General features: G+C 44.8%; 1 protein-coding gene across 17 annotated transcripts in view; it reads right to left on the bottom strand.

Annotated features, from left to right (window-relative positions):
* Positions 1–22,086, bottom strand: part of UNC13A (unc-13 homolog A) — a 425,576-nt gene that overhangs the window by 171,912 nt on the left and 231,578 nt on the right. For all 17 annotated transcript variants that reach the window (XM_063915631.1, XM_063915548.1, XM_063915566.1 and 14 more), the window contains 10 exons: positions 21,475–21,527; positions 20,559–20,637; positions 19,494–19,565; positions 19,180–19,399; positions 17,872–18,099; positions 9,456–9,597; positions 5,474–5,643; positions 3,464–3,579; positions 2,616–2,779; positions 1,483–1,633 (listed from right to left, as the gene is read on the bottom strand). In XM_063915631.1, coding sequence (XP_063771701.1) covers positions 1,483–1,633; positions 2,616–2,779; positions 3,464–3,579; positions 5,474–5,643; positions 9,456–9,597; positions 17,872–18,099; positions 19,180–19,399; positions 19,494–19,565; positions 20,559–20,637; positions 21,475–21,527 — 1,395 coding nt within the window. The remainder of the gene's footprint in view (positions 1–1,482; positions 1,634–2,615; positions 2,780–3,463; positions 3,580–5,473; positions 5,644–9,455; positions 9,598–17,871; positions 18,100–19,179; positions 19,400–19,493; positions 19,566–20,558; positions 20,638–21,474; positions 21,528–22,086) is intronic.

Here is a 22,086-nt window from a genome sequence, read left to right as displayed (position 1 = left end):
CTGCACCAATGATAGAAATGTCTATGCTTGTCATACCAAATATTTACAGGAAGACATACAGAAACACTGAAGACAGCCTAACGTTATAAATATATAACATTTTTATCACTGAATAGGTAGTTCAAGTATTGACATGTGACATAATGATGCCATCACACAGGTGAGCTACACTAATCTTGCTACATTCTTGGCTGCATTGCTGGTTGAGTGAATAAATGAAGTCTGCTTCAATAGGGATTTATTTTATGTACAAGGTTGAACTTGAAGATTTGTGTTTTTGAATGACTATTTAATTTCAAAATATACATACAATAGTATATAATATGTAGCAAAAGTCACTGTTTATCTTTTGTAAAGACTGCAAACAACACAGGTCAGCATGTGATATTCAGACCAATGCTGGTAATGGTGGGCGAGTATTGTATCATAGGATTACAGCTATAACTGAAAAAGATTTAGTGCAAATAAAAAAACAAAATACTAGGCAGTTTTCCATGCAGCATCTTGGGTATCCTTCAACACTAGAACAAGTGAGCACGCCTGCCTGGAACGCTTGCTTGAGTTGGAGAAATGTATCAACTCTAGCTAACATCAGATGCAAAATGAATCGTTTAGGACACTATCACTGTCATGGTCCAAAAATATAAACATTTCATTATCAATTCCTAAAGTGCTGGTTATATAGCTACTTACAGTAGTAGTACAGGTTGAGTATCCCTTATCAAAAATGCTTGGGACCAGAGGTATTTTGGATATCGGATTTTTCCGTATTTTGGAATAATTGCATACCATAATGAGATATCATGGCGATGGGACCTAAATCTAAGCACATAATGCATTTATGTTACATATACACCTTATACACACAGCCTGAAGGTCATTTTAGCCAATATTTTCAATAACTTTGTGCATTAAACAAAGTGTGTGTACATTCACACAATTCATTTATGTTTCATATACACCTTATACACACAGCCTGAAGGTCATTTAATACAATATTTTTTATAACTTTGTGTATTAAACAAAGTTTGTGTACATTGAGCCATCAGAAAACAAAGATTTCACTATCTCACTCTCACTAAAAAAGTCCGTATTTTGGAATATTCCGTATTTCGGAATATTTGGATATGGGATACTCAACCTGTAGTAGTAGTAGTAGTAGTTCCTTCCACATAAAAAGTCCCAACTATAATGCTGACTTTATTACTTGCAGCTGTTGAGTTACTGCCGTCTTGATGTTTGTCCAATCAAAAACTATATTTTCTCACACCTCAACATAAGCAAATGTCACCCAGAACATATATTAAGGTGTCATTTGTTTGATTGCCTTTAATGCAAATCCAGCTAACCAGGGCTAATATAAAGCCCATTGACTGTGATATCACCCACTTATTCCTTCCTTATTCCTACCAACTTCCTTTCAATCAGTGTACGTGTCTTCTATTATGTCTTCATATAGCATCAATGTACAAGGTAACTTACACCAAAGTTTGAGGCAGAGAAGCGGTCTGAGGCAGAAACATTGGTTGATGCAGTAGTGTGGGCATAGTATGCATTAATATTGGCAAGAAGGGTGCTCATAACAGCAGGTACTCCTGGGCACATGTACTTAGAGGACAGGCAGGCAAAATGACTGAAAAATAGGAAGTCAGAAGAAGAAAAGGTTTGGGAATAACAATATATGAATAGGGTGCAAGGAAGTTAGTTGCACAGACAAAGCAAAACTGGTAGTGCCAATAGAAATAAAATGTGAGGATTGTATTACTGCACAACATGCAGGCTCATGTTGTAATATCTGAGGTATATTTTACAAATGAATAAAGGATCAAACTCTAGGCAGGGTATTAATGATACTATCATACAAAGTCCATGTAGCTGCCAATGAGGAGGGACCGGCAATGCATGTCCAGTCGCTCTGGGGGTCTTTTCTGTCCATGTGTGTGTGTATGGGGGTAGGGGGTTGACAGATGCACAGTGGAGTTCTGTTTGGGCTGTCAGCTCTACTGTCAGACTTTATTTAAAAGTAGAATAATTATCACAATGGAACTGAAATCCCACACGAGGACCTGCTGCATAGGTGCTGGCTCCCATGTATGCTCAGAGGAGCAGAGCGTAGCTTCCAGAGTGGTATGCAGTTCTGCACTTATTACTATGAGGCCCAGTGATTGGTGGTTACATAAATATCAACTACAGTAATATTATGCTTATTATGTCCTATGACCACTGTAGTGAAAGTTATCATTATTTATGTCAACTAGGGATAGTAGACCATGACAAAGTTATTCTTCCTAGCTAATTATAAGTCTATTCACACCAGCCATGTATTATATTAGGTATGAGGCAGTCCCCACCCATTATATGGGTAATTCCTATGAAATATAGCAAGTGCATTATTTCATATAATATAACTTTTCCTAAAGAGCACTAAAGTTATGAAATTAGATCTCACTGTTTATACAGTAATTAATACATTTGTGTATTACAGTAATATTGTTCATATTGCTTTGGAATCACTTGGCCCACATTATAACATTTATATTTATTATTTTCAGCAGGTATCTGAAACTACAAAGACACCCTTTCCCGTTTCATCCCCCACCACTTCATTTTCTCACGTCATGGCCTGGTATATGGATTCCACTCCGTATCTCATGGCAAACTCATCCACAATTTCCTGGGCAGTTTCATCAAAGTAAACCTTCCAGGCGTCATCCCCTTTGGCATCTGGAATCTTCACGACCCCATTATTTTGTACATCCGTTAGATAGTGGAAAAGGTTCTGCAACAGAAAATATTAATTGAGAAAATGCAATGTAAGGTACAACAGGTCATTACCCTTTCATTAGTCAATGAATATAAAAATAAATGGTAAGATCCCACACAATTGTCTGAGATCACCATTCTCCAAACTCTCTCATGTATCCTTCTACTCTTATTAAAAAATAACAATAAAACTTTGAGATTCTATCAACATTATAGATGTGTCCTCTTATATCTCGCATCAATATGCCCTACAGCGGGAGAAGAGCTGACAGGTCCCATACAACTCTGTTAGTGTCTTTTTTTGCAGAAATTTGCGTCTTATTTGCATCGCTATGTTAACAAGATGCACAAGCAGACTCTGCTGATTAAAATGAGATACTAGAAAAACTCTGTAACATACTGTAGCATTACGTATGCAGGTACAGCCGCAGTCACACACAGAATATAGGCATGCCGCATATCATTTTGATCAGCAGAGTCTGCTTGTGTGCCCTTTTCACATTATTTTGTGGATAAGAAACATTTTAATGGAAAAAGTCACATGGAAAGATTCTTGGCGCTACCAAGTCATGCCACGGCATGGCGTGACTAGAATGTCTGTTAACGTGCAGGGAAGCTAGATGTAGGTGGACAGTGGACACATCTGTAAGTCAAACAAAAATGGCAAGAGGATCAGTGATGTAGCCCAGAACATACGAACCTCATGAAGACAGGTGTATTGTACATGATATGGTGCCACCTTCTCCTCCCCTTTTATCTCCACACTGATGTGCAGTCTGATAGCCCCAGATACTGCAGACTTGTCAGTGCGCTTATCTGAAAACAAATAATGCTGTCAGGAAACATGATGTTTGCTATGGTAATAAGAACATTTACAGGCTTACAAAGTGCAAATAAAATAAACATGTTATAATTAATTGCAACCAATAAAACATTGTCTCCCAGTGGTCTAGTGTTAGTTAGAAAGTAAATCTGCTACAATATATAGCACAGTGATGAGACAAGTAGGTCTTATTATGTAACTTTCCAGGCCAATAAAATCAGTAACTGCTGAGGAGATAAGCCAGGAGCTGTGTTGTTTAACACTGCAATCAACAAAAGATCCCTGAAAGGTTCGTATAAGTACCTAGGAGAGATACACACTACCGACTGCTGTATGTAAAGGATGTAAGTCATCTGAAAGATATGTGTAAAAAGATTCATAAAAAGTGACAGGATATAAGTAGTTATACCCCTTTCAGACAGCTATGCCGAGTCGCACCTGGGATTTGTAAACGGGACCTTCCTAGGTGACGCCCCAGCTGAGACCCCTTGGAGACTGGTGGCCCAACCAGGTTTACTGCCGGGTTGGCGACATCACCAATGACGCATGCAGCAGAAGTGTTTGGAGATGAGATGACCTCCAAGTGCCGCCTCTTCCTATTCAGTGAACGGGTGCCAAGTCGCATTGTTCCGGATTACCCGTTCACACTGCACCACGAGCCGGGTAGAACACATGTTCAACCCAGCTCTCTACCCGAGTTGAAATACCGGGTCGCTCGACCATAGTTATTTCGATTAGCCCCTTTCAGACTTCACTGCAACCTGGGTTGCTGCACGTTCACATGCAATAACCTGGGTTATTGCTGGCGGAATGACAGGGGTATTTGTGAAGAAGGACTTAAATGCTAGAGGAAGGACTTCAACTCAAGAAAGTCTTATTAACTAGTTACCAGCCCGTCAAAATGAAGGCGCTGCTGGGAGCCAGGGCTCTGTCATGCTAAGGTGTGTAGGTGTAGGGGTGTGGGTATATGCATACGCGCCCGATTGGAGCAATATTGGAATTGCTCCATCAGATGCCATCTAGTGGCCGCCGACGTACCATAGAGGTTAGGAGCAGCGTTAGCCTTTTATTATATAGTATGAGCATACAATGTAATATGTATTCCGATTTCAGATTTCGGTTTTTACCAAACTCACTCTGTCATTCCCCCCATTATTGCTTTGTGTAGCAATGCTCATCACAGTGACAATACAAGAAAATCACCTTGGTGGTCATTCCGGTGTATACAACATTATTTACCTGTTTTATTTTCAATTTTTTGGACTACTTGGATAATGAATCTATAAACTGTATGTGAGCACTGCTGTGTGTCATCCATTTCCATCCTATGTACAATGGGGGTCATTCTGACCTGATCGCTTGCTGCAGTTTCTCGCAGCGCAGCGATCGGGTTGGAACTGCGCATGCACCGGCGCTGCAGTGCACTGGCGCATGCCAGCCGTCGTTGCCTAGCGATCGACTCTGAGGCAGAGGTGGTCGCTGGGCGGGAGAGGGCTGGATGGCGGCGTTTAGGGGGCGCGGTCCGGCCAACACAGACGTGGGTGCACTGTTGGGGCGGCGGCTGCATGACGTCACACGCAGCTGCTGCGGGCTGGGGAGCGACGAGTAGCTCCCGGCCAGCACGCTAAAGCTGCGCTGGTCAGGAGCTACTCTTGAAGTGCAAAGGCATCGCTGTTGTGCGAATAATTTGCACTTCTGCGGGGGAGGGGGGGTGGCACTGACATTCAGGGCGGACTAGCCCTGTGCTGGCAGTCCCCCCGCATGTCAGTGTGAATGATTGTAGCTGTGCTAAATTTAGCACAGCAACGATCAACTCGGAATGTCTCCCAATGTTATTTGTTTTGTTCTCTCTCCAAGTTTTGTCTCATCATCACAGGGTTTCCTTACCTAGATTGTACCATACATCCATCTCTCCACTTAGGGTCCGGACTTCAATGATTGTTTGCCCCAAAAAATCATCGGACTCGCGTTTGAATCTTTGCTTCACCCTTGACTTTATGTCATCATCCTCATCCCACACACGAACCTTTATGCGATCTGATGAGTTGTGACACTCACTGTAAGCGAAGGGCACAGTAATACCATCACACCAGAGCATCACAATCCGTGTAAATATATAAACCCCACAAATTACCCTTTCTGTAGAAATCACAGAGCCCCTTGTGTCCCACATCACTCTGCGCATACAAAACTGTATTATAACTCACTCCCCTCACAGTAATGATATGTCATACAGAGCACAATGTCGATATTCTTAAAAATTGTCAATGTTTTTCAACTATGCATTGTCTAAGGGGTCTATGGTGGTCATTCCGAGTTGAATGCTCACTAGCAGTTTTTAGCAGCCGTGCAAATGCATTGTTGCCGCCCACCGGGGAGTGTATTTTCGCTTTGCAGAAGTGCGAACGCTTGTGCAGCAGAGCGCCTGCAAAAACATTTTGTGCAAAACAAGACCAGCCCTGTAGTTACTCTTCGTGTGCGTTGATTCTAATGTTGGAGGGTTGTCTTTTGACGTCACACACGGTCAGTTACCACCCAGAAATACCCCTTTCCTGTCAATTTTCTTGCGGCCGCCAGTGCGAATGAAAACGTCGCTAGAACCTGTGCTAAACCACAAAGGGCTTTGTACCCGTACGTTGCGCGTGCGCAATGCGGTGCATTCGCATGTGCAGAAATGCAGATTTTTTTTGCCTGATCGCTGCACTGCGAACAACGGCAGCTAGCGATCAACTCGGAATGACCCCCTATGTACCAAGCCTTGGAGAGTGATGACGTGGATAGACATAAAGAACAAGGCAATCACTCCTAACTGCCATGTTACAGGCTGTGTTTGAAAAATCACAGAAGCTGATTGGCTGGCACTTTATCTCTCTCCAAGGCTAAGTACATAGGGGCTCAGTCCGACCCGATTACACGCTGCAGTTTTTTGCAGCGGTGAGATTGGGTCAGAACTGTGCATGCGCCAGCACCGCAGTGCGCCGGCGCATGCCAGACGGCCGACGGCTGTCTAGCGATCGCTTCTGCCTGATTGACAGGCAGAGGCAGTTGCTGGGCAGGAGGGGGCGGCATGGCGGCGATTGGATGCCGTTTTCAGGGCGCGGCTGTGAGGCTGGGTGGGCTGCAGCGGCTGCGTGATGTCACACGCAGCTGCTGCGACCCTGGCAGCAGCAAGTAACTCCCAGCCAGCCGCAGGAGCTGCACTGGCTGGGAGATACTCTACAAGTACAAAAGCGGCAATGCTTTTGTACTTGTGCGGTGGGGCCGGCCCAGACCAGCCCTGTGCTGGACGTCCCCCCGCATGTCTTTGTCAGTGATCGTAGCTGTGCTAAATTTAGCACAGCTACGATCAGGTCGGAATGACCCCCATAGACAGTTCCTAAAAGATTGCAAAGCACATATGTCCAATGGTGTGTACACACAGACGCGCAGTTGCAATTGAGTCACATGGTATATAAAGTGACTTAGAAATGTGCTGGACGTTCCTGGACGGTGACATTAACAGAGATACTGTAGCCCGTATTATGGGAGTGTTGCTGCTATCTTGCTTAACTGCTTACACTGGAGGCCATCGTCACACAGGGATTCTGCTCCTAACATGGTGCTGGTTCAAGTTTCGATGGTGCGCCCAATGGTGGCATCTTAGTCCTTGCACTAGCAGGAGTACGGCTGTACACCGGGGAAGGGCTTGTAGTGGTATTAGCATAAAGTCATGTGCGCTACACAGGGGTGTATCTAGAGGTCTGAGCGCCCCTGGCAAAGTAAGGGGCAGGCGCCCCCACCCCACCCCCTACACACATTTGAAATAAGGTGTGAGTACTGGAAATGCGGCATGGTCTTGTGGGGAAGGGCATGTACACAATAGTACTTCCAATCAGAGGTGTCACAAGGGAGGTGTGGGGGGGGGGTGCGGCCTGCACCCAGGTATCACCTCCAAGGGGGTGACACCAAACACAGCCACACTCCCACCCGCACCTGCCCTAATAATCACTTATGCCTGCACCCCCGCACAGAATAGGCCCCTCCTCCCAATATAGAAGATTCCCCCAACCCCCTGAGATAAATCTTCCCCTATCAGCAAGTACAGCTCACACACAGAACCTTCTCCTGGTATGCGGTGTCCGCTACAATGGCAGGTTAGGAATCACGGCGGACAGTGTCAATGGGAGCCGGGAAGAGATGGTACCATGACTGCATAGTGTGTATTATGTGTAATTAGTCAGCAAGTGCTGGCCAGGGCTGGTTCTATATTAAATATCTGTGCAGTGTCTGACTAGGCATGTGGGGTGTGCCCAACTTCAGGGTGTGCCTGTGCACACATGCCACCCACAGTGTGCATACCTATGCCCCCTCCCCCATAGCAGAGCAATTAGCCCCCCCTCCCCATGTGTCTCTGCCTCATGCCCTACCCCCTAATAGCAGTGTTATCAGCTGCTCCTACACCCCCATGTCTCCCCCCAATAATAGTGTCATATTCCCCTGTGCCCCCACTTTCCATAGTTCTACCCCTCATAGCAGGGTCATTACTCCCTTCCCCCTACTCCCCATAGGTCTCCCACATAGCAGTGTCATTACCCCTCTTCCCCCACTCCCCATAGGTCTCCCACTCCCACATAGCAGTGTCATTACCCCCTTCCCCATAGGTCTCCCACTCCCACATAGCAGTGTCATTACCTCCCTTCCCCCACTCCTCATAGGTCTCCGCCCCATAGCAATGTTATTAGCCACCTTCCTCTCCCCATAAGTCCCACGTTACTCCATCCATATCTCACCTTTGTGAGTGCTGGGGCAGGGTTCTGGCTCCGCAGGCTCAGTGCCTGGCTTCCTCTGCAGCTGCCATCTGTGCTCAGCCACAGGGCATGCAGAAAGTGAAAGTAAAGTCGCTTCCTACCTGTGTGAGCAGAGATCCGGCTCTGTGTGCTGCTGCAGCAGCCTCCGTCCTAAAGGGTCCCATACAGTAGAACGATAATGCCCTATTTCACCCCAATTCGGGCATTCGGGACGATATATTGGGTGAAATCAGGAATTTTCGTTGTGCTTTACACCTGATCCGATCCGATGCGCGTTCCCGTGAGCATCGGATTGGATCACCCTAGATCCGACATATCACGAGTGCTGCATTCGTGATTTGTCGGATCCCGCAGGAATGGCTGGGATAGTAAAAGATACATCGTATACAAAAGGACCGCATACGATGTATCTTTTACTATCCTGCCGCCCGGGAGGTTGAAGGGAAATCCTAGATGAAATTACGGACCGTCATGTCGTATAAGTGTATGGGGCCCTTAACTCTCCTCTCTCCTCCTGGCTGGCTGCAGAGCTGGCCATAGCCTTGGGAACTGATGCCCCTGGGCATTCCAGATGCCCTAGACATTTGCCTAAAATGCCTATTGGCTAGGGCCAGCTCTGGGTGAGAGTGTGTTACTGCCGGTGTCCGTCAGCACGGCACTGCACTAGTGATCAGACTAGCAGCCCTTGCTGCCGGGAGCTCCCAGCAACAAGGGCTGCTGGGAGCTGTAGTTTATTTTGAGTCTGATTACAAGTGCGGTACTGCCGGACACTAGTCTGATCACTAGTGCAGTGCGATGCTGACGGACACCGGCTCTGTGCCGGCAGTGACAGACTTTCACCAGGTACAATCTGACAGTACTACTCTTCTACCCTTTGGCCGCGGGTGGCACCTCCAGGCGGCTCCCCCTCCTTGCCTGGCGCCCCTGGCGAGTGCCATCCTGGCCAATGGGTAGATACACCCCTGGCGCTACACTAGCAAATGACCCCCACATGGATGCGGCAGTATCCGGCTGAGAATAGGCTCCTAGGTGATAGTCACACAATAACAACAGGAATTTCTGGCGTATATCCATATACTCACAAGTGAAAATTCTCCTCCCATACTGGGTTAAGGTTTCCATAGATGGTTTTTGTTCTTTTCTTTGTTTTTCCAACCTGTACAGTAACATAGGGATCACTGGAGCCAGTCTTATCCTTGGCCTGTAGACCTTGTGCACACACCACTGCAACACAACAAGAGGTACAGCATGCCACTTTTACTTGCATAACAGTTAGTAAATCAGACAAGACACTTCACACATTGGTGGAGATTCAAATGTTTGAAAAGTCATTTGGGAGTCTGTTTTTTCCTATCTAATAGACAGGAAAAAACAGACTCCCAACCGACTTTTCACACATTTGAATCTCCCCCATTAAGTCCAACTTTCAGAAGTTCTAAATGTGTTCAATAAGAGAAACAAACAAACAAACAAACAAACAAACAAACAAACACTTCTTATAAATGTAAAGAAAATTTTCTCCAAACTCCAAAAATGACTGTTAGAAAAACTACCCTGCTATGCTAATTATGTCTACAAATGCCTATTTCCGCCATTCACAGCAATAGGAAATCCACCTATCACCACAATTTATCAGTACAAGTTTTCTTGTGCATCTGAGTGGCATTGACAGTGGTAAGAGGACTCTCAGGCCCTCTGCACATTTTTCCAGTTCTACTTTCTTTTTTTACTTTAGGGGAAAAAATAATTAAATAAAGCATTTTTCCTTTACAGCTCCACAATCAACATCCTGAAAAGGTGAAAGCAACAAGAGGATGGATTGTGTACATGCAGACACCCAACCGTGGGTACTGCCAGCAATACTACAACAGCCAGCGCCAGTGGTGTTGTTTGATCAACAGTAAAGTAAATCTGCTCTCCAGTAGATCCCTTGCCAAAAAATACATAGGGAGTTCAGATGTGACGTGGCACCCCACTCTTGAATACCTCTCTGACTCTTACTTTAATGGAAGAGAAGTCCTTTGCAATACTATAGAAAGAAAATTGATCACAAAGGTTACTACAGTAGACAATGATCATACTGCAAAATACAGTACGTAGTGGTACTAGTATATTTATATTTACAATGCTAACTTGGGACAGAGGCTAGCATTCTGATGGATCTCTACTAAGCCTTGATCAGTTTAGTAATTATTTGCAGCAGCATTCATATTAGAATGGCAAGGATGGAAATCTATTATATTTTAGGAACTCAACATGGGTACTACGTTGTAAAAGATCAATACACTACATATAATTATTATCTAAGTATGATAGATGAGCTAGGTTTTCAGGTAGGATCTGTATCAGTGAGCATAGAAACTAATACTATTAATTACTCCAGGACTGATGCATATAGCAGACACTCCCATTACTAGGGGAAAGCAGGATCATTTGTTTTAATGAATTCACTTGTATACAAATAAACAGAAAGTGTTTTGCAACTTACTATACTTTTGAGATATAGGGGGGTATCCTATCAATCGCGATCCATCTTAGGCAGGCGAAAACTGCCGGATATCGCGACTAATGGACGATGGTCATTATTGCGGTATCCAATAAGGCTCTGCTTTCAAAACGGACCTGCGAACGCGTAGAATCACATGGGATAGGGCTAAGACCCCGAACTCATGTGTTATCGCGGCTCCAGCAGCCCGCTTATTGCAGATTATGCTTAGGATAGCCCCCAGCAAACCTTAATTATAATGGTTTGCGCCTGTTGCTTTTTAGGAGGTTCGAGGTTGATTTTTTGTGCAATTTTAGTGGGGCTTTGGTTGGGACATAGGCAAAAAAATAGGATTTTGATAACCTACCGGTAAATCCTTTTCTCCTAGTCCTTAGAGGATGCTGGGGACGACATCAAGACCATGGGGTATAGACGGGATCCGCAGGAGACATGGGCACTCTAAAGACTTTTCATTGGGTGTGAACTGGCTCCTCCCTCTATCCCCCTCCTCCAGACCTCAGTTGTAGGAACTGTGCCCAGGGAGACTGACAATTCGAGGAAAGGAATTACTTAACTAGTGGTGAGATATCTACCAACTCACACCCTCAACCATGCCGCACACATGGCATTCAACATAACACACGCCAACAGGCATGAACTAATTGCAGCAACATGCTGAAACCAAGATAACACAACTTGTGTAACTGTAACAACTAAACTGCAGGTAAAGTACGCACTGGGACGGGCGCCCAGCATCCTCTACGGACTAGGAGAAAAGGATTTATAGGTTATCAAAATCCTATTTTCTCAAACATCCTAGAGGATGCTGGGGACGACATCAAGACCATGGGGTCTATACCAAAGCTCCAGTACGGGCAGGAGAGTGCGGATGACCCTGCAGCACCGATTGACCAAACTTTAGGTCCTCATCGGCCAAGGTGTCAAACTTGTAGAACTTAGCAAATGTGTTTGACCCTGACCAAGTAGCTGCTCGGCAAAGTTGTAATGCCGAGGCCCCCCGGGCAGCCGCCCAGGACGAGCCCACCTTCCTAGTGTAGTGGGCCTTTACCGATGTCGGTAACGGCAATCCAGCCATAGTATGAGCTTGCTGAATCATATTTCTAAACCAACGTGCAATAGTCTGCTTGGAAGCAGGACAGCCAATCTTGTTGAGATCATACAGGACAAACAGAGCCTCTGTTTTCCGTATACGAGCTGTTCTAGCAACATATATTTTCAAAGCTCTAACCACATCTAGAGACTTTGAATCAGTGAATGTGTCAGTAACTACTGGCACCACAATAGGTTGGTTTATGTGAAAAGCAGAAACCACCTTTGGAAGAAAATGTTGGCGAGTTCGCAACTCTGCCCTATCTTCACAGAAAATCAAGTATGGGCTCTTGTGAGACAAGCCCCCAATTCCGACACCCGCCTTGCGGATGCCAATGCCAAAAGCATCACTACTTTCCAAGTGAGAAACTTCAACTCTATCTTTTGTAGAGGCTCAAACCAATCCGATTAAAGGAACTGCAATACCACGTTAAGGTCCCATGGTGCCACTAGAGGCATGAATGGAGGCTGGATGTGCAGAACCCCTTTCACGTAGGTTTGAACCTCTGGAAGAGAGGCCAATTGTTTTTGGAAGAACACTGACAAGGCCGAAATCTGGACCTTGATTGATCCCAATCGTAGGCCCGTCTCCACACCATCCTGCAAAAAATGGAGAAAACATCCTAAGTGAAACTCTTTCGTAGGAGCTTTCTTGGATTCACACCAAGACACATATTTTCTCCAAATACGGTGGTAATGTTTTGACGTTACTCCCTTTGTGGCCTGAATAAGGGTGGGGATGACCTCCTTAGGAATACCCTTCCTGGCTAGGATACGGCACTCAACAGCCATGCCATCAAACGTAGCCGCTGTAAGTCTTGGTACACACACGGCCCCTGCTGCAGCAGGTCCTCCCGAGGAGGAAGAGGCCGAGGATCTCCTATGAGTAACTGCTGAAGATCTGGGTACCAAGCCATTCTTGGCCAGTCTGGGTCAATGAAGATTGCTCGAACCCTTGTCTTTCTTATGATCCTGAGTACTTTTGGGATCAGCGGAAGTGGAGGGAAAACATACACTGACGGAAACACCCACTGGGTCACCACTGCATCTACTGCTACTGCTTGAGGGTCTCTCGACTTGGAACAGTATCTCTGAAGCTTCTTGTTGAGACGAGACGCCATCATGTCTATTTGAGGAACTCCCCAAAGACTTGTCACCTCTGCGAAGACTTCTTGGTGGAGGCCCCACTCTCCTGGATGGAGATCGTGTCTGCTGAGGAAGTCTGCTTCTCAGTTGTCTACTCCCGGAATGAATATTGCAAAAAAGAGCTTGTAGATGTTTTTCTGCCCAGCGGAGGATTTTTGTCGCCTCTGCCATTGCCGCTCTGCTTTTCGTTCCACCCTGCCTGTTTATGTATGCGACTGCTGTTACATTGTCTGCCTGGATCTGCCCGGGACGGTCTTGAAGAAGATGTACCGCTTGTTGAAGGTCGTTGTAAATGGCTCTTAGCTCCAGAACGTTTATGTGAAGGCAGGCTTCCTGTTGTGACCAACGTCCCTGGAAGTTTTCTCCCTGAGAGACTGCTCCCCAGCCTCAGAGACTTGCATCCGTGGTTACTAGGATCCTGTCCTGAATCCCGAACCTGCGTCCCTCTTGCAGGTGAGAGCTGTGCAACCACCACAGGAGCGAAATCCTGTTTTTTGACGACAGGATTATCTTTCTGTGCATGTGTAGGTGTGACCCCGACCACTTGTCCAACAGGTCCCACTGGAATACTCTGGCTTGGAACCTGCCAAACTGTATGGCCTCGTAGGCCGCCACCATCTTCCCCAACAACCGAATGCACTGATAGATCAACACACTTGATGGTTTCAATATCTGTTTTACCATTTTCTGGATTTCCAGATCCTTTTCCAGCGGAAGAAATACTCTCTGAACTTCTGTGTCCAGAATCATCCCGAGGAAAGACAACCTTGTCATCGGTTCCAACTGTGACTTTGGGTAATTTATGATCCACCCGTGTTGTTGGAGTATTGACAGGGAGAGGGATATGTTTTGTAATAACTGATCCCTGGATCTCGCCTTTATCAGGAGGTCATCCAGATAAGGGATTATATTGACTCCTTTCTGACGAAGTAGGACCATCATCTCCGCCATCACCTTGGTGAATATCCTCGGCGCCGTGGAGAGACCGAAAGGTAACGTCTGGAATTGGTAATGGCAATCCTGAATCGCGAATCTCAGATAAGCCTGGTGAGGAGGATAAATGGGAACATGCAGGTATGCATCCTTTATGTCCACCGACACTAAGTAGTCCCCCTCCTCCAGACTGGCAATTACCGCCCGAAGTGATTCCATCTTGAACTTGAACCTTTTCAGGAAGAAATTCAGATCTTTTAGATTTAGGATCGATCTGACCGAGCCGCCCGGCTTTGGAACAACAAAGAGGCTTGAATAAAACCCTGCCCTTGTTGTGACAACGGTACTAGGACTATAACCTGGTCTTGACATAATTTTTGGATTGCCGCTGTTACTGCTTCTCTCTCTGGCGGAAAAGCTGGCAAGGTCGATTTGAAAAATCGGCATAGGGGAACATCTTGAAACTCTAGTTTGTATCCCTGGGATACTATTTGCAACACCCAGGGATCCAGGCCAGACAGAATCCAATCCTGGCTGAAAAGTTTGAGACGTGCCCCCACCCGAGCGGCCTCCCACAAGGGAGTTCCAGCGTCATGCTGGGGATTTGGCAGAATTAGGGGTAGTCTTCGGCTCTTGGGAACCTGGAGCCGGTGTGGGCTTCTTTCCCCTTCCCGCAAAGACAGGGGAACCTCTCGCCTTTTTGTATTTATTGACCCGAAAGGACTGCATTTGCGGGTGATAGGTCTTTTTTGCCGGTGCAGGCGCAGAGGGCAAAAATGTTGACTTACCTGCGGTAGCCGCCAAGACTAACGCATCCAGGCCATCGCCAAATAAGGCCTCACCTTTATATGGGAGAGCCTCCATGTTTCTTTTGGAATCTGCATCCGCGTTCCGCTGGCGAATCCATTACGCCCTAGCAGATACTGCCATGGTAGCGGCTTGTGAACTCAGGAGTCCAATATCCTTCATTGCTTCCAGCATGTAAGCGGCAGCATCCTTGATATTCCCTAACTTAAGGAGTATCTTATCTTTATCAATCATGTCACTTTCTGATGACACGCTTTCTGACCATTTTTCAATAGCGCGACTCACCCATGCGCAGCCAATAGTGGGTCTGAGCAGTATACCATTGGTAACATAAATGGATTTCAATGTTGTTTCCATTTTGCGGTCTGCCGGCTCTTTAAGAGAAGCCGTGCCAGGAGCAGGGAGAATTACCTTCTTTGTCAACCTGGAAAGTGCACTGTCTAACACAGGGGTTGACTCCTATTTTTTCCTGTCTTCAACCGGGAAAGGATAAGCTATGTGAATCCTTTTGGGAATACCAAATTTTTTATCAGGATTCACCCACATCAAACAGAGCATTTAGTTTGTGTGAAGGAGGGAACCTGATTTTGGATTTCTTTTCCTTACATAAATAAGCTTTCTCCTGAGGTACAGGAGTACTTTCTGTAACCTCCAACACGTCCCTTATAGCCACAATCATATATTGTATACTTTTTGCCAATTTATGATCTATCTCTCTGGATTCACTATTGTCGACACAAGATTCAGAATCCGTGTCGGTGTCAGTGTTAACAACATTTGCAAATGGTCTCTTATGTGACCCAGAGGGGCCACCCGCATAAGGAATAACAGCATCCTGAAAAATCACATCTTCCACAGATTTTCTCCAGCATGCGGCCTTAGATTCAGACTTATCTAATCTACGGTTAAACAGATGCATAATGTCATGTAGCTCTTTCACCCATGCAGGCTCTTGGTGTGCCGGTAGCGCCACCGCAATACAACTCTGTGTCCCTAAAATGGCTACCTCCGGGGAGGAACTCCCTGTCTCAGACATGCCTCACACGTGTACATCACACTCACAGACACACTGGGTCTTATTTTGGGGACAGACCCACAGTAAAATCTGTCAGAGGGACACAGGATAGGAGCAGCCAGTTCACAAACCCAGCGCCAGTATTGCCTGTGAACACAGTATGTCCACAGCCCAAAAGCGCTTTTAAATAGTAATATACACTATCAAATTCACCAAAATCGCTTTGTGCCCCCCCTTTATAGCACCCTGTACTTGTCAGAAGTGGAGGAGAGGACCATCGTGTTCTCTGCAGCTCTGAGGAGAGAGAGAGAAAATGGTGCTGAGTAGTGTGCTGGCTGTCTGAGGAAGAAGCTCCGCCCCTCAGTATCCATGACAATATTTATACAGGCGGGGGTAGGGCTGTGCCAGCGGCATCTTATGCCCCTTTTAGCCAGTTTGAGGTATTTTTCTTGCTGCCCAGGGCGCCCCCCGCACCCTGCACCCTGCAGTGCCTGTGTGTGTGGGCAGCAATGGTGCACTGCGCTCCCGCCAGCCGCGCCACACCTCAGCCATCACTTACTTGATTGAAGATCATTCTTCTCATACTCACCTGTCTTCTGACTTCTGGCCCTGTGAGGGGGGTGACGGCGTGCTGTGGGAGTGAGCATCTAGACACGGCTAGCGTTCTGTTCCCTTCAGGAGCTAATAGTGTCCTATCAGCCAGAAACAGAGCCATGAAACTCTGAGGAAGTTGGTTCTGCTTCTGCCCCCTCAGTCCCACGAAGCAGGGAGTCTGATGCCAGCAGATCTCCCTGAAAAGAAAAAACCTAACATAAGTCTTTTCAGAGAAACTCAGTAGAGCTCCTCAGAGTGCATCCAGTCGACCTGGGCACATTTCTAAAACTGAGATCTGGAGGAGGGGCATAGAGGGAGGAGCCAGTTCACACCCAATGAAAAGTCTTTAGAGTGCCCATGTCTCCTGCGGATCCCGTCTATACTCCATGGTCTTGATGTCGTCCCCAGCATCCTCTAGGACGTATGAGAAAATGGTTCACAAATGTCAACATGCTCAAAAAACAAACAGACAGTGCATTGATTTTGTGCTAGAGTTATTTTTCCAAGGTGATTCTTAATAAATGTGCAAATTCCATGATACCAATTTTATCTGGACAATGGGGCTAATTCAGACCTGATCGTAGATGTGCTAAATTTCGATCAGTCACACTGACATGCGGGGGGAGGGGGGGGATGCCCAGCACAGGGCTAGCCCGCCCCACATGTCAGTCCCTGCACTGTTGCACAAGTACAAAAGCATCGCACAGCGACGATGTTCAGGAGTAGCTCCCAGCCAGTGCAGCTCCTGTGCGCTGGCAGGAGCTACTCATCGCTGCACGGGTCGGAACAGCTACGTGTGACATCACACAGCCGCCGCGGCCCGTCCCCCCCAACCGTCCGGGCATGCCTGCGCAGTTCAGACCTGATTGCTGCTGTGCAAAAATGCATGGCACTGATCAGGTCTTACTCAGCCCCAATGTTTGTACCGATAGCGATTTGCAAATCGACCAAAGTCGACCTTTAGGAAATTTCCTCCCTTGTTTCTTTAAAGCACATCTAATAAAGAATATTTTTTACATATTAGTTTCCATGTGCCCTAATAAAAAAAACAAATATTAGATTAACTTCAATGCAGTATAAAATTATAAGGGTTCCATATGGGTTCAGTAGTATATCTCGGCAGTCGGGATCCCAGCGGTTAGGAGACCGGCGCCAGGATAACGACAGCCGGAATACCAGTGGCGAGCGCAGCGTGTCCCCAAGCGGGCTCGCTGTTCTCGCCACGATTCAGGCACAGTGGCGACCTTTGTTGGGGATTCCATATATATATATATATATATATATATATATATATATATATATATAGTTTATATACTTTGTATATTATATATAAAAGAATTTATCTCTATGCGTCTACCTTATTTTCTGTTATACAGAGACCCATAAACAGCTAATCTCCCCTAATTACCAGTGATGCTGATCTTTGCAGACCACTTGGAGGTCCCATCCAGCACACTCTGTTTCACAGCCTTGATCTGGTGAGCATGTGTGGCTTTAAGGACTCCAAAAACTTCCTGGATTAGCTCAAAGATCTCTGGCTTGTTCCTCTCTCGGATTTTCATCCGATCCTTCAGAACCATTATAATGTTATGAGTGCGATCTTCTGCCCCATGTTTGGAGCTCTTCTCCGCTGCCCCTGTAGGGGAAAAACAGAATGAAATGTCACTATGAGGGGGAGATATATAAAACCTTGGAGAGATAAACTACTAACCAATCAAGTTCTGTCATTTTACAGGCTGTGTTTGAAAAATGACACCTGGAAGATGATTGGTTGATACTTTATCTTTCTCTTTGTCTGAGATGTCACTGAGGTTTTTAGGAGACTTTATATCTTATACATATGTGAAATTACTATCAGTTACCATGTAAACAAACTAAATAATGAAACAACAAGGAAGATGAAGCTACAGATGTATCCTCATATATCATTGCTGCAGTCACGCCAAACAGCCCTTCTTGAAGCGCCAGGTCGCGTGAGACTCTGCTAGTGTTGGGCTTCTTTTTTGCCAAAAAATGAATCATAGTCACAACACAATGACGCATTGGGAGACTGTGCTGATTAATTTGATATAGTTGTATATCTGTGTGCGACTGAGTCTCTGAATCTGTACAAGAACTGCTACAATGTAACAGAGGGATGGTATGGTGATCACGGCTCTTGGAATGCCGTCTGTCATAATACCAACAGCAGCACCCAAACACTCAGGATCCTGACACCTACTAGGTAAGTTACCCCAACCATCCTTTCCCAGCCTAAACCTAACCACCCCCGCAGCCCACCCTTAACCCTCCCTGTCAGTACCTAACCCTAAGTACCCCTCTCCGCAGCCGAACCATAACCCCCATCCCCCCCCCCTGCAGCCTAATCCCAACCCTCTCCATACAGCCTTAGTCACATTGCATTGTGACTAAGACGCATTTTCAGCAAAAAAAGATGCCTGACATTAGCAGAGTTGCACGGGACTTGGCATCGCATGCGTGTGTAGTGTATTGAGGCTAGTTGTATGAGGACACATCTGTTTCCTATTGGATTATTATAGGATATAAATTTTGTGATGGGCAGAGAAGAAATATTTGAGTATTTGCATTAGATGTCAAACAATTATGACAACCGTGTATTGTCAACAAACATGCTACCAAGAGTTCCCACAGCTATTTGTGCATGTAATTCACGGTCTTACCCATGCACACAAAGTACACAAAAATCAGTGCTTACTTTGCAGACAGTCGGCATTCAAGAGGTCTTGGCATTTTTCATGGCACTTGACTCCACATTCTGTACAACGCATTCCCTGCCTGGCAATGCCCCATAAGAGCCCTTCACATTCGTAACAGTAGGTGGGGGTTGTGGCAGTCCACACCTCGAAGTTGTGGGGAGTAGTGCTGGAGATTGGGTAGATTAAAGCTTGAAGGGCCTTCTTGTAAACATGGTTTTTCTGGAAATATCACAAAATATCATTGAATATAGACAAAGCAAATTTACTTTATAAAATGTAAACGTTATATTTAGTATTTAGCTGCAATACTTACTAGCTCTTCATTGTTTAAAGTGCTTGTTGCAAGTGCAGATGTTATGCCAGCTTTGCGGGATTGGACCAAGGACTAAGAAGAGAAAATAGGATACCATTATCACCTTTATCTTATCAAGGAAAAACCATTAGTTCAAGTGATAAAAAGTCAGCTTCCAAAGTATAGGTTTTCAGCTATTGTTAAATTAAGGGCCGTATTCACGGGCCAATTTGGGGAGAGATGTGTGCTGAGCGTGCGGGGGGGAGACGGGGGGGGGCCTGCTCATTTCATCCAGCGGGTGAAGTGAGCGACCTGCTAGATTGGCCTGCATGCACTACAAATTTCAACACTACATTAGTAGAGAAATTAGAGTAATTGAAATGTGACATACAAAGTTAAATTGATCCTTTCTTTGTGTGTTGCAGCAGACTAATAGATACACATGTGAAATCATTTGTAAAGTCATATAAACTGGAATTTCACACAAAAAAATAAAGAAATAAAAAACCAAAGATGAAAAAAATCCATTCTGCTACTTAGACTCTTCTCATTTGCTAGTGTCACCAGTAATGAGTAACCATACACAAATTTGAAGACATTGGCTGTATATTATATTATGTAAACATAATTAAGGTGGCTTGAGCATATACTGTAACTATACATTATAACTCATACTTACCATTGCCTTCACAAATTAAGGGAGCATGAAACAAAATGAAAGTTAGAGACTAATAAATGTAATAACATAACAAGACAGATATAATGGAGGTGATTTCAATTTGAATGTAAAAGACACCAACGGTATAAGTACAATATGAGTCTGCCCACGTTCTTGTCTATAGTCACTAGACATCCTATGTGCAACTTTTACCCTGGTGTATAGATGCATCTGCAGTACATACAGTAGGTACCATTTATCATCTCAAAAACTACACTCGCCAAATAAGCATCTGAAAGTGGCATGCATGTCTTACGTCTGCACAAATACTATGTGAAGCACAAATGCTGACATGTACATGTCCTTGTATACAACTCTAAAAAAACCCTACTATTCTTCTAAGCAGGTAACTTTCTGTGGAGACTTACCAAGTCGCTGACCAGAGGTATGGGTTTCCTTTTCCGAATGTCTGGCATACTGTCTATAATTATGAGACCACCAGCCGGCCTGAGTGAGAGAGGGAAATAGGATACATGAGCATGAGCAATACTAAGATGCAGGTGAAGAAAGTGCAATATTTTATTTTAGAGTAGTGTTCCATTTTCCCAGTGTTCAGGGAAGTGTAGACCGCTATGTCTGTACTGTCCCTGACAGACCTGGTCCACCTTGTCTGTCTCCAGCTGAATTTGCTCTGCCTCATGTGGGTATGAGTGTGCTTTTGTTCGTGATTGAGATTAACAACAGCCCAAGCAAAGACAAAGAGCACTCCAGCAGAGACTAATGACTGCTGATATTTTATGCTTGCTGTAAAACACAGTGCATTATTTACAAAGTGGCGGCTTAGCTTTCCGATGGGTTGTACTTGAAAATTTAAATCGGCACTTGCAGTCAATACAAATCCTGGTGTGCTTTACATTGACTGCAAGTGCCGTTTTAAATTTTCATTTTCCCCGCCTTCAGGAGGCTTCGTAAATAAAGTCCATAAACTAGTTATAATCTTTACAATGCAAAAGCATTATGCATTCCCCAAAATGGAATAAACTTGATTTTTGCAATGGAATTCTAAGCTATAAAGACATTTCATGCATTTATGTTATTGTGGAATAGTAAGGCACTGACAGCAAAAAATGAATGAATCAAAGTGCATCTATCCAAGGGTGGATTTCCATCAGTGACTGTCTTTCAAGGATGCCTCAGACAGGCAAAACCAAATCGCACAGAGCAGAGTCATTTTCCTGCCTGGCCATAGAATACAGCAACACTGTCCTTAATACTTTTAATAAATAGGCCCGAAAGTCTCAGATTACAGTAATGGGGAGAGTACAGGATACCATTTTCACATACCCATCTTTAAACCACAGAGACTTTGACATCTCACCACTACCTTCACCTCTGGCCTGAAAGAAAAACAAGCATATGTAAAATTGGGGCATGAATCATTGTACAATGACACTCTTACACACAAAATTTGACTGAATTCACCTTATAAATAAATGTGCAATTTTCATACATACAGTATGACCTTATTTATCAATGAGTGATAAATTTCACTGTGAGTGATATATTGCACCAGCCAATCCGCTCCTGTCATTTTTCAAATCCAGCCTGTGACATGGAAGTTATGAGCAGATTGGCTGCTGCAATTTATCACTCACAGTGAAAAAACACCTGCTAAAATTGTTGTCAACATTCAATATACTTTATTGTGACAAAAACACATGTTTACCACCATCAGATCTGTAAAATACATTTTCAAATATGTACTGTACAAGACAATGGCTTGTGTTAAATAACAGGACACCAACACTAGCGATCCATTATATCTGAAATACATTACAGAAATATATTAAACATCAACATTAAGAAATTTAAAAGTGGAAGTTTCTAGAAATTTTCAGAACTAAAGATAATGAGATAATGCTGTGATTTTACAATACACATAAAACTACCTTATTT

Source organism: Pseudophryne corroboree, chromosome 1 (genome assembly GCF_028390025.1).
Source record: "Pseudophryne corroboree isolate aPseCor3 chromosome 1, aPseCor3.hap2, whole genome shotgun sequence".
Lineage (NCBI taxonomy): Eukaryota > Metazoa > Chordata > Amphibia > Anura > Myobatrachidae > Pseudophryne > Pseudophryne corroboree.
This window is presented reverse-complemented; position numbering and strand designations above follow the sequence as displayed.